Genomic DNA, 13,465 nt, shown 5'->3' with positions numbered 1-13,465 from the left:
GACGTCGCCTCGCCGTGCCGGTGCCGGGCTTCGGCGACGTCGACTGCTCGCCAATTCCGTGTTATAAAATATTCCGTTACTTGTATACAGTACAGTACAAAGACGTGGTTAACTGCTGATGATGATCCAGTCATGTCATCTGGCCGTATCGCCTTGGTCCGTTAGAGGTCTGCCATACGTCATCGCAAGCCGTCATCTACGCGATGACTGTGAAGCACAAGTTAATTTTATGTTTGATCATGTCCGACAGGTCTATTATTCTTTGCCCTTAAAGCTGAAGTAACTTCCTTGAAACTTGAGTCATCCTTTGATTTCTTGGGACAAAAGAGCGAATTAAGATGAAATTGTTCGTTGAATAAAGAGAACGGGGAGAATGTTTTAAAATTGAGTAAAATACAACTTCAAATAGGTATTATGTGTACAGATACACACAGATTATATTAAAAATACAGTAATTATCATTTTATTCATATGGATAAAAAACTGTATTAATGTATTTATTTACACCTACATACTCATGTATATACGTAGGAAACATAATATAAATAAATTTAAAAAACAAATTAACATACGTTTAAGCCAAAACTTGTTCAATTTGATATTATAAAATCTTAAAGTGTAGTTGTAAATAATTAGGAAATGTCTTGACTTCCAGGTGTGACGAATATACATACATACATATATTACATATTTTTTTATACCAATACATAAGTTTGTTCGGCCTACAGTCCATCTGATATGAATGTTACGTCTTAATCGCAAAGAAGTTGACAGCCTTCAGAAGTGATATTTATATTTTAAATTTATACAAACGACCTATCTTTGCCGTTAGAGTACTATTTTATATTGTGGACTTGAGTTCAATCCACGTAAATTGAGTGGTAAGCAATTACTATCTACACCAGAAAGATGACCAAGTTTACAAATTGGACTCGTTCCAGTGGGTACGGAATACTTAGTATCTATATATTTCGCCTTGGTTGTAAAATTATGCTATTTCTAATCGTAAAAATTATAAATACGCGTGACATTGGTATGGGAACATATTGTTCCCTTCCTCTCGTCCCTTTCATTCTTTTTGATTACTAAACAGGCAATGCTTGCTGACAAACAAAAATGTCAACGCTATGCAACACGAAACTAGTTCTATAAGTTTTCCGTAACAAAGAGTGGTTTTCTATATTCGTGGTCAGGGTATAGAAACTTAATTGAGTTAAAATTTATTGTTTTTGGCATTGGTTTCGTATGTGGAGACGTGACACGTAGTGTGTCTGCGATCGCGACGCTAGCTGGGCTCATCGCCGGTACTTCCGTACTCCGCTTTTAGTTTGTGCGGAAGAGCAAGGAGGCCGCGCCCGCAGTTTATTTACCAATGTTTGTTCATTTACACCTTATACGAGGCTGATGGAATCTCACAACATTTCTTTATTATTCTTTATACGTGGATCTTAAATTTTTATCCCATCTGGGCTAATATGAAACAAATTATAAAACTATCACAAATTTTAATAAGGGCAACATACAGAAAAAATATGTTGTCAACCTATCTGGACAATATGTGGAACACCTTACATTATACATGTATACGTAGAAGGATGTTACAAACTTTCACTATTTTGTGAGGTCGCGTATCATCTATAAAGTTGTTACTAAAGCGTATTACGAGTTTGTTGTCTTTTATTGTTTTCAAAGTCGCTTTTATTTGTATATCACGAACTCTGCGAGTAAATAATGGTTTACGTCATGATACAATTAGGAAGTGTTTCCTGCACGAAGTTTTCTGTTGCGGCGCACATACATTTTCGAAGATTAGATGACGAAACACAAGAACTCCGTTTCGAAATATATAAGATTTATGATAAACCAAGGTATTATAATAACGCGGGCAAGGTTACGCATACATCGGGCAGCTCAACACTCCGCGTAGTTGGGAATAAAACTTTATGTTTATTACCAAACCTATAGCGATACGTAAGGCTCATGCGACAGACGTGTAAATCAATGTGTCATCGACTAAGAGAAAATAGTTGTTTGTACGTAGATAATTTCTAACGATAAACATCTCGCTGATCGTACTATCGGGGAACCTGGCGGTATTCCACTTTAAGACCGAGTCATTTCAACGTTTCGTAAACATTGACGAGACGACGCGGAAACAATAACCAATAGAACGCAGCTTTTAAACTTTACCAAAAAAGGTCCATCAGTAGTATACGACTAATTCATTGTTTTTTACTAGTATGAATTAGTTTGTGTAACTCGCTGCTATCTAATTAATTATTTTGTAAGAATGGGCGGAGTTTGTGTCATCGCAAGGAACAAAGCTTTCTGAAAGTGGGACACCGCAAGGCGCCCTGACTGTACCTATGATAAGTAAGGTTTCCTGTTTACATCGTTGGAAATTTAAAGAATTGACGGGGGCCTCGTCATTTCTAGTTATATACTATTTACACAATGATTAATAACTTCTTAGTCACCATTGATCACAAAATGCCCTTGTTCTGATAGTTTGATTCTTAAAATTATCTACTACTACATCTTTTAGCTCACATATATATAAAGAAAAGCGTGGTAGGAGCTCTATAATTCACAAATAATTTGCAAAATATGAGAGCAACAATCAATCATTTATCAGTCAACGTTGTATTTGCTAAAGCGTGGTCTATGACGCAAATCAGATGCATCGGATTCCATACGGCAGAGTTACCGACAAATATTGCTCGTCTACAATAACATTGTATAAAGTGAATCTATTTAGTGCCAAGAGCTACATTTACACATTATCACATAGACAAGGGATATTTAACAACCTATCAAGAATGATATGATGAGTGAAAATGCTGTAAATAATAAAATTACATTGTCAAGTTTTTTTTGGAAAATAAAAATCATTTCAAAATATACATAAGACATAAGGCTGAAATTTATAGTCGGTACTCGGACTTTGCTTAGACTTATCTTACGAGTTTGAAATTTATAATCACATGCTAAGCTTACCTTAGACGTTTGCTTAGCAAATGCTAAGTCACCAAAATCGTTGACTTAGCGAAATCTGACACGTTTCTCGACTACTTTTAAATTCGTACAATATATGCATCCGTAATTGCAGATATTGCCTACATATAATCGATGGAGGGACAGAAGGGTATATTTCCCCTTCCTAGGCATCCACTCCTCCGTTAAATCCTCTTCCCCTTCCCATCCTTTCCTTATAAGAAAAGGGTGGAATAATGAAGAGGACTAAACATAGGCCTCAGATACGCCCATTCATCAGACGAAACTAGGAATTACTTCCATTTCCGCCTGTCTTCTGTGTGATCGTGGTATTTCACCGGGCAAGCCGATCCATTCGTGCAAAAGATATTGTTGTTGCTGGTGTTTACCACTGTTCTACGATTTCGAAGGAGTTTACTAATACATTTGGCATTATATCAATATGGATTTGTCATTGTTATGGTTGTTTCGGAGTATGTGCGTACTTTGAACCTTTTTTATATATTTTGGATTCACCTGATGACCACTCCGTTTCCAAGGATTTTGTACCTGCCTACTCTTACAAATACTTCTTTCTCTCTTCAAAGGATTTCAATTTTGCTTACGACATGGATTGCTACAATAAAATAAACAAACAAAAACCATATTCTGAATATTTAAGAAGAAATATATTTATTAATATACATATAAATTTATTAAGAATATTGTTCAGGCCATGCAGGTTGTTAGTGCTACCCGATTATTCAAATTTGCGTATGTAGGTGGATAGGGAAACGTATAAATTGCGGTAGAAGTTGACTCAATTTTCTTGAAACTTTATTTATGATGACGTACAGTGTAGGTTGGCTTAAGCCTGGTAAATCACCACAAACAGTCTACAACAGAAAGAAGAAAATTAGTACAAAAAATAATACCAAAGAAAAAGGTTTCTTCTAAAGTATACATGATTATTTTTATTAACAGAAAAATAAATATAGTATTACTTATTGCCGGTACTGATCATATTTACCTGTTGATGCGATGTTCCAAGCTTGTCAATTTTATCTATTCGAGACAATATCCAATTTGTCCGTTCAATAAAATCCATTCGAAAATCTTTGTTAGTTCGTTAGCCAAATCCAAATGAAAGATAAAGTATGGAAAGCCCATAAGAATACGAGTCCAGGGTAAACGTCAAAGGATAGAATCTTTGTATGTCCAGGTAGATAAACCAAAATCCAGAAGAAATGCATAAAATGGATCTCTAGTAACCTCAACAATAACAAAATTAAATAGGTTATGGGTTTGACGTTGTCATTTACTTTGACAAGTCAAATAATCTCGTTCCGTTCTACCGTATACCTAACCATAATTTTACAAAAGTGTTAATTTAAAAATGTTAATTTCGTCGTTTTGCTTATAATTTCGATAGCAAATTATAAATAAATACAACTATTCGATTAAATTAATAAGTTAAATGATATATGGATCATGTATTTTAAATATATTTTTTCTAAATACTGAGAAGTACCAAGAAGATATTGTGCGAATAGAAACTTTTGTAAAACTCCCTTGCTTAGCAAAATTACTGTTGCCACCTCGGCTTCTTCAAAATGTGCTTAAAGACCTGTTATAATATGTCTAAATATACTATCTTCTTAAAAGTCCTCCAAGTATTAAATGTGGCCTATTAAAGTGGATCTGCTATACTCGTTGTTATGAATGCCGAACTAAATTACATATATTAAAAAATATATAATGATTACCTCGTGATTTCTTGAATATTACTAAAATGCATCATGTTCATTTTTAAATTTTATTTATATCTATATAAGTTAATATGGTAATAAAAATAATGATATATGCTAAATGAAGAAAAATGTGCTAAATGTCCTAAAATTCTGCCAAATTTTGCATAAAATATGCTAAATTGGCAACACTGACAAAATCTCAGCCCAGAAAGACTATAAATTCGAATCTGAGATAACTTTAAGCAAATGCTTAGATGAGTTTGCCATAAGATAAACCTAAGTCAAGTCGGAGCTAAGTCCGAGTACCGACTATAAATTTCAGCCTAAGAGTGCCTTAAGGTCATTATATGATGGTAACAATCTTTATTTTGTTTTGTTACTTTAATGCAAATATTGTACACACTTGAAAATAACCACCAATTTCATGGGTATGTCAACTAAACATTTTATCGTATCGTATATCACTTGGGAATTGAAAAAGATTTTTTCCACCTTACAATACGACTATCGTGACAATAAAAAAAAGATAAACATTATTACGTATATTTCGTTTTATCCAATCTTGATATTTATAATCGCTTACAAATATTATGAAGTAATTTACGAATTGGATCGCTGCCATGCAACTCATAGATAAATAATACTGGCATTTATCAAACGAGATGCCGCCGTTTTTCAAAACATCGTATATATATGCACGTATATAATATATATAATGTGACACCATATATTAGACATAATACAAAAGGTCTGAAAATACAACAGACTGCTGAGATAAATAAACAATACACGTGACAACCGAAAAACTAATTGCAACTCAGAAATGCGAACCTAAAAGTTTACGTATACCACAGGCATACAATATTGCGATGGCTCTGTAATCATTAATTTGTTCAGATGGCGAAACACAGCGTTTGAATAGGCAAGACGTGGGTGGATAACGACAATAAACTAACTGACTTAGCTTTTTTTCAATTTATTACAGATTAAAAACCACGATCCACTCTCGCCAATAAAATAAAATTTACTACGTCTTACTTTATTTAGTATTTAAATATGTATTCTTTAAAACAGTAATTAGTTATTCGTGCAATAGACAAAGATTTACTTTTTTACATAGTTGTAAATTATATTAAAGTTAATGTATCAGAGAATACGAACCTAAAAATTAATGATATTAAGTCCAGTATAAGTAATAAAATAAGTCTGACAAAGCAAGGAAAACTTTAAAACATAAATATATTGTTGACATAAAAAGCAACCCTGGTTCCCAACCGGCACCGGCACCGGCGGGGGGCTACGCGGTGTATTTCTGGATTGGTACCGTGCGGAAAGTTTAGTCACGTCTCGAATCACGGGACGCTGTCTCCGATCGACCTTCCGCAATACAAAATAACACAAACAAAGCATAAGGAACAAGCTAAATTGGTTGCGGAAGCGTTACGTCGTACCACTGCCCTGTCCGTATGCACCATGCAGTTGTTTACACTGCGGATATGTATATTATTTGAATTGAAACCAAATTAACTTGTTTTATATTATAAACTTTATGATTGATGATGTAAAATCTAAAATTTGTTAGTTTTACTTATCATAGTAACATTAAATTATTGTATATATAATAAGAGGTACAAACTTACCGTTCATATGCTTGCATAACGTATCCTTATCCCGAAGGTCTTTGTCCACGGTCCACACAGGAGAGTCGGGCTTGTTGGAAACTCTGCGAATAAAGGCTTTGTTTTAAACTCTATCGCATAAAATAAAACTGACACGACATTCAAAGTCCTTGGCGGATCAAATGCAATTTACTGGGATAAATTAGACGTAGATCAGTCACGGGTAGATTAAGAATCGTGAATCATGATTAACCAAGTAACAGACCACGTGCTGGCTACAAACTAGCTATGGCGAATGGTTTCAGATCGGCCACGCCTTTAATCAGCCGTAAATAGTCAGCAAAAAAATTACATTATTAGAATTAGACTAATAGAAATCTATTAGATTTTATAATCATGAGTATTGGATGCATGCTTTCTTTAGAGGAGTTATAATTTTCATTTGGCAAACTTATACGGTGCTAAGCCTGTTGGTTGAAGAGTAACACAGTCCGCATATGGACCTTGAATCAGGTAAAAGGAACAATATTACAATCTGTGGTTGCAACTAGGTCTGGTGTAGTAGATCGCAGGCGTCGCAGATGACGCGAGTCGCATTGTAATATGTCCAATGCACGAGCAGAAGCAATATCTCATTGTGTGAGGCGTGGGTCAACGCTCCGCTGCGGCCGTGTGTCCGCAGTTCAAGATCGAGGGAAACAAGACAGAACGTCATCGACAAAATTAAACTGATTCATGTTGCACCCGAAACGGACGTTGCGGCCACTAATTGCTCAGTTATTATTATTTTTATTCGGCTATCCATGTTATATAAACCGCAAGGCGTTACCCGAAGCGCTACAATTTGATTTAATGCCAAGAATGTACGTGCACTTGGTAGAATTTTGTAAATATACAATAAGTGGGGAATATGTGACATTATTATTACGGTTCTTCGATTTTAGATTCGTAATTAATTGAGAAATATCATACCTGACAAAAGACTAGTATTAGTGGTAGTACGCATAATTATGTAAATGGCCCATAGTACACTGGATTTTTTGTTAGCAATATTAAAGTGGCATAAATAAGAGGCAGTTTCTATTTTGCTTTGTGTTTATGCACAGCGTATGAACTCATATATCATGTAAGCTAACTCATACAATAATACTCATTTAGGAACTTAATGATATAAAAAATTCTAAGCAACGAAAGTGACAAACGATGACAAAAGTATGAATTCATTTTAACCACCATTCGTCACATATTACTTAGTAAAAAGTTTATGTAGGTTATGCCCTTTCTATTCAAAAACCATAAGCCTGGGTATCGATTACTCATACAATTTAACACCCAAAAGATAATGAATTACATGTATAAATACTATCGATAAGATAAATAATAACTGTAGGTGATTTTTTAATAAAACACAAATGTTATTCCCCGTTACGACATGCAGGTGAAATTGTTTTGAAAGTCGAGCGTTGACTAATTATTAATAGTTAGTGAAAACTTTCACTTCACTCGCTAGTTCACAATCGTCAACTTATCTTTAATTGAACACATGATAGTAAGAAGAAATTTAAAAATGCGAAGAAGACACAGACGACGAAAAGAGTTAGGTAAGTATAGGAGATGTAACTATTTTCGTCAGCTGCTTTAGAAAATTATTCTTATCTCTATTCCTACAAAGAGAAAGAGACAGATGGCAAAATTGTTGAAATATAATGGTTACAACAAAAGAGACTCGTCGTTAGAATATGAAAAACTAAAAGTTAAAGCTTAAAGCGTTTCATGTAGGATTATCTGATGGTCGGAAGATAGCATCGATTGTACTGAATACATGACGATTTAACTAACAATTAATGGATGTTTATCTGAAATAAATAAATTATTATTATTATTAACAATTTTTTTTTTAGTCAACTTACTGTCGAGCCTGCCTTGAGCATCGCCGTAGCTCCGCGGCGAACACGCAAAACTCCCCGAAGGTGAGAATGAGCGACTTGCGCCGCGCACACTGACGCGCGCACACCAACATTTCGAACACTACAACAATAAATACAACATTATTGTAATAACTCTCATACAAAGCTAGCAATAAATATAAAATTTATAATAAATATAAAGTCTTTCGGAACAAATAAAACCAGAAATATTAGACAAAATTGGATTTCCTTTCAGAGCAATAAACGCTAATCTGGTACCTACATTTGTAGTTGAAGTAAAAGAGAAATATTCATTCGGCGCAAGTACTAATTATTATTGCAAATTTTTGAATTGAAATTATAAAAAATCTTTTATCCAATAGTTTCTAACTATTTATATAGGTAATTAACAGTAAATATAACACACAAGAACAATATAATGTTTACTTCATAAGCTATATGTCCGCACCGGTCAGAACGTACCATTTAATCAGTCAGAGGTTAAATGATTGCTACTTGAGCCTGCACAACATATTTATGATACCAAAACACCGCATGCGTCATCGCCGTGATTTTATGTCCAGGCCGTGAGGGAGGGCACTCAAATTTATGACCGCGTTTACATTACGTGTTAAATGACATTGATTTCATGCTTACTTTGAAACTAAATAACTGCTTCCGACGAAAGTGATGCAAAATGTTTACTACAGAAATTATACTATTAAACCCGTTTTGAACAGCATTTCAACCATATTTAGCGTTCAGAACAATAAACATAAGTGAATTAAGTCAGCAGTGAGAGTGTTGATTGCTTACAGCTTACAGATAGCAATTACCGACAAGATTAATGTTTACGGCTTAGCCACGAGGATAACACGGCCAATTAGGATCTACGCGCCACGAGACGTACATATTAATTTAAACAGCTTCATAGTAAGCATAGCAGAACAATAGTACGCTTCCTTAATAACGTGCTCATACTTCAAACGAGCTGTGTATTGTCTTCCGTGCAAAAAAACATGTTCCGTGACCAATTCTTATTGCGCAAATCAACTTGACGCTATTAAAATAACAATATAAACTCTTTATATTTTTTCTAAGTCTCTATATATTTGGGCAAACACGAAACATAAAGATTAAAATGGTGTTCTAGCGTCATGATTATGTCTATAATAACAGATCATTATATTAATTTTGTTAACTATTACCTTTACTTTAACCGTATGATGACCGAACTCACCTTCGGGGAATAGCGAGCGCTATTTCTTTTTGGTATACTTTCTTGGCTTTACTTTTGATAAGTAAATTTAGGAACATATATGACATCGTAACTACTAACTTATATTAATAAGTTCGAAGTTTATGGTACGTTACACAAGAAGCTTTACTTCGCTGAATTTATTATTTTTTTTAAATAGACTACTATCGTGGAAACCGTATAGAGGCGGTCGGTGTAAAGTATCGGTACGCCATTTATAGATATTGGTTATATTATCAGGGTGAGCAATAGCGATGAGATCATTCGCGGCGTAACGCAACACCTGTCGCAATCATCGGTATCTAACAGCGAATACGTACTCGGGGAACAATAAAAACAAAATCAACTGCGTATTTACAATTATTAGACCCTGTCATTCACACAATGTCATGTTTTACAAGGACTTAGCACAATTGACTGGACTTTAAAAAATCGATCAAAAGACGAGTGCACAAGTAATAGAAGTTTCCCTTACTAATGACAACTACTGTAGCCACAAGTTAACTACAACATAGATATAACTTTGTAAAATGCTAAATTTTGTAAAAAAAAAAAACATTATTAAATATTGCGGACATTTTGAGAAATTACAAGAATTGTACGTCAAATTTAAGGAATATTTATTGCAATCTCTAATAATCGCTTCATAAGTCATTGAATATCGACGATAAGATTTACTCAAATTATAATTGTATTTTATCTACCGATGTTAATTAGTATTTCACCGACTTGAGGCTATAACTTACAAGGCACTAATTACGCCGACTTTTGCGAGCCTTAATGAGTCTGGAAATCGAACGTATCAGTTCGCAGCGGGGAGGTGGACTTCTGACAAAATGCCGTCGTAAAATCGCCGCCTAGCGGTACAGTCTTTTATCTTTAATTAAGGTAATCAGAACAAATTTTATTGTTATTCTGTAAGAAAACGATCTTGAATAAAAACCGGGAAATTTTGGAAAAAAAATTTGCCATGCCATTTTTTATTTATTCATAATTATTGTTGTGAAAATCAAGAGAAATGTTACAGCAAGCCTCTTGAAGAAAGGGCCGTCGTCGAATATCTTATACATATTATATTTACTTTCAATTAATTTATAAATGGAATAAAAATATGTAAAATATGCCCAGTATTAACTTAAAAGTATTTACTTGAAGACATCAATAATAATTAATGTTTAATTCTAAACACACACACATTCTAATAGGCGGGATCATAAATACTATGAACAATGTCTTTAACTATACAAGAGTAAAATAAAGTGTAATAAATTATCTACTAAATGATCAAATAGAATACCAAATAGGTTACACGTGGCTATAAAAAATAAACACACATCAAAGATGTGCTAAATGACAGTGACAAGTTGTGATTTTGTGGGCTTCACGTATTTTTAATTCAGGGCCAGATCACAGCAAAGGTTTTGATAGGTCGTGATTACAACTAAAATAACGTAACCTGGTAAAACAGTTTGTAAAAATCGACATACTTGTAGCTCGTGCTTATTTCTTTGTTAGCACCGTCTCCAGAACAATAAGTATAAAATTGAAGGGCAGAATGGTCCAGACTTACTTATTACATTGAGGTCGCTCCTAACTTTATTGCTGTGATAAAATCACATTATGTATCAAGGCTCAAATACGACTCCCGTTTGTCTACAAGACAATCTTATCAAAATGAATGTTTGCGTTTTGTACACACACATAAGATGACTGAAAAGTCTAGGTCTTAATAATAAATACACGTTTAAGATTTATGAGATATTTAATGGGAAAGGGCAAAGCACCATCTCTGTTGTACTCATAAATTGTTTGATGTGACACGAAGTGGTAGAAGTGACGCGCGGGTCACGATTGAAATCTCCGCAACAGATCGCCATTAATTTATTGACTTCAATATTCATTGCCCTGAGGTCACGTTACTGTTTGCGGCGACGGGGAAACCCACCTATGACATTTAAACTGTTTTTGTTATGCCTATTGTTAGCTGCAATGCATCAAAGCACATTTATTGTAATATGGAAGTTATTTATCCATCCGCGGTGTAACGTACTATTTTGTATGTATTTTTATCATCTTAAAGCGACTATAGCTTCCTTAACAACGTGGTACGGCAACATATTACCGCCTTGGCTACACTCAACTTTTTTGTTTCTCCTAGCAACAACGGCCTTCAACTGTAACATAGTATCGCAAAATCTTTCGTAAGCAATGTTAATGTCACTGAGAAATTTGTTAAAGCCAATTAAATATGATTATATCACCTTCACAGCATTCACTTTCGGGATATGATATAAAAATTCAGATTCATTGGCATGTAGCCAGTTGGGATAACCTGGTGTGACTCTCACATTATTTACGGCACCAAAGCAAACAAATTTATTTTAAATAAGATAGAAAGGTTGTTTTATAAAAAAAAAAGTCATGTAAAGTAACTAATATAAACATGGATTCGATTCAAAGAGAAATAAAAGCAAATACTTGGCTTGGAAATGTCACGCTGAGAAAGTGGTCTTGAGTGGAACGTGATTATGTGCTTATTTGGTTAAATAAATGCCTTTCCCTACCTGTCGAGCGATTTTGAATCTTTGACAACATTACGTGGAACTGTATCAGGATTTAGGATGTATTATAGTTAAAGTACCTATATTTTCACTTTTATCAAAAACATTTCTATATCATTTCATATTGATCGTACAAATCGCCCCATTTCGCCATCGCATCGTACGAAATCATCCGTATAGATTGTTTAAACTTATTTGACTAGCCTACAATAAAAGGCGCAATGAATGGATGTTATCTCTCCAACAGTAGCAAACGGCATGCGACACTTTAACTGCTAACAATTCGCGGCGTGTGTAATTTCAACGGTTTATCTTGTATCAACTGCTGACGTGTGACGTCATTTATCTTCCGTCAATCTGCGTACACTCATCGAATTGGATCAAATGACGTCGTCGTCTTGGTAATAAATTAGAATCGACATGAGTAAACGTAGCGAGGACATTCACATTACTATTTCCTCATATGTCCGCCTCGCATCACGCGACTCCACTCCTTTACATCAACATTAAAGTTAAATATGCATCCTTACTAAAGACAACTGTAGCAGTAATGATAAACAACTTATAAAAGTTTTTAAATTACATTTTCTATCTTATTCTTGTTTTACATTGTAATTAGTCTAGATGAAATTGATTACAAAATATTCATTTATAAATACAACGAATAATTCTAGATAATATTTACACCTGAATTTAAAAAGACTACTCACCCTGCGTCTTAGTGGGATAGAGTTCGATGTCGTTGAATAGTCCCTGCACTCGATGGGCGGGCGCGGGCCGGTCGGGCGGGCCGACGCGACACTCCCAGGCGCTCGCCACCTCCCTGCAAACAACTCACGATGCATTCGATGCTAACTGATACTGCATGCCTCACCAATGCTCTCTATTACATGAATCTAACGCGATATCGGTACTTAACAATTTAATTACTGTTCTGAATTGTTTAAAGGCCACTAAGGGAACAGTGATAGACTTTAGTAGTCATTAGGTAAAAGACGGATTGTGGTAGTAAACTTCTACTTCAATTTACATTATCAACAAAAATCAAATAGGCTCAAACTTTTCAGAAATGGTAATATGGTGCGTTATAATTGGGTAATTTTTTAATTAAACAATAAATAATCAAATTTCAAATAATCTAGAAATTAAGTAAACCGCAAACTCGCGTAAAATAATGTAATGGCACATTTTTCGTATTTCCGTATTGCCGTGGACAAAACAATGCATGTTTTCGAGTCATGTTACTCAAAAAAGCTTTGTCGACAGATGTCATTCACAAATGAACCAAAACAATGACTATCCTCTTTGATATCATGTAATAAATAATGCTGAATAGACCGGATGGTAACATTATACCTACCATCCGGTCAACATACCAATCGCAATACATTACTAG

General features: G+C 34.4%; 1 protein-coding gene across 1 annotated transcript in view; it reads right to left on the bottom strand.

Moving 5' to 3' along the window:
• LOC106720450 overlaps positions 1–13,465 on the bottom strand; it is a 44,847-nt gene that overhangs the window by 13,552 nt on the left and 17,830 nt on the right. The window contains exons 3-5 of the mRNA XM_045686611.1: positions 12,780–12,892; positions 8,254–8,371; positions 6,365–6,447 (exon numbers count right to left, since the gene is read on the bottom strand). Coding sequence (XP_045542567.1) covers positions 6,365–6,447; positions 8,254–8,371; positions 12,780–12,892 — 314 coding nt within the window. The remainder of the gene's footprint in view (positions 1–6,364; positions 6,448–8,253; positions 8,372–12,779; positions 12,893–13,465) is intronic.

This window comes from Papilio machaon, chromosome 3, assembly GCF_912999745.1.
Source record: "Papilio machaon chromosome 3, ilPapMach1.1, whole genome shotgun sequence".
NCBI classification, from domain to species: Eukaryota; Metazoa; Arthropoda; class Insecta; order Lepidoptera; family Papilionidae; genus Papilio; species Papilio machaon.
This window is presented reverse-complemented; position numbering and strand designations above follow the sequence as displayed.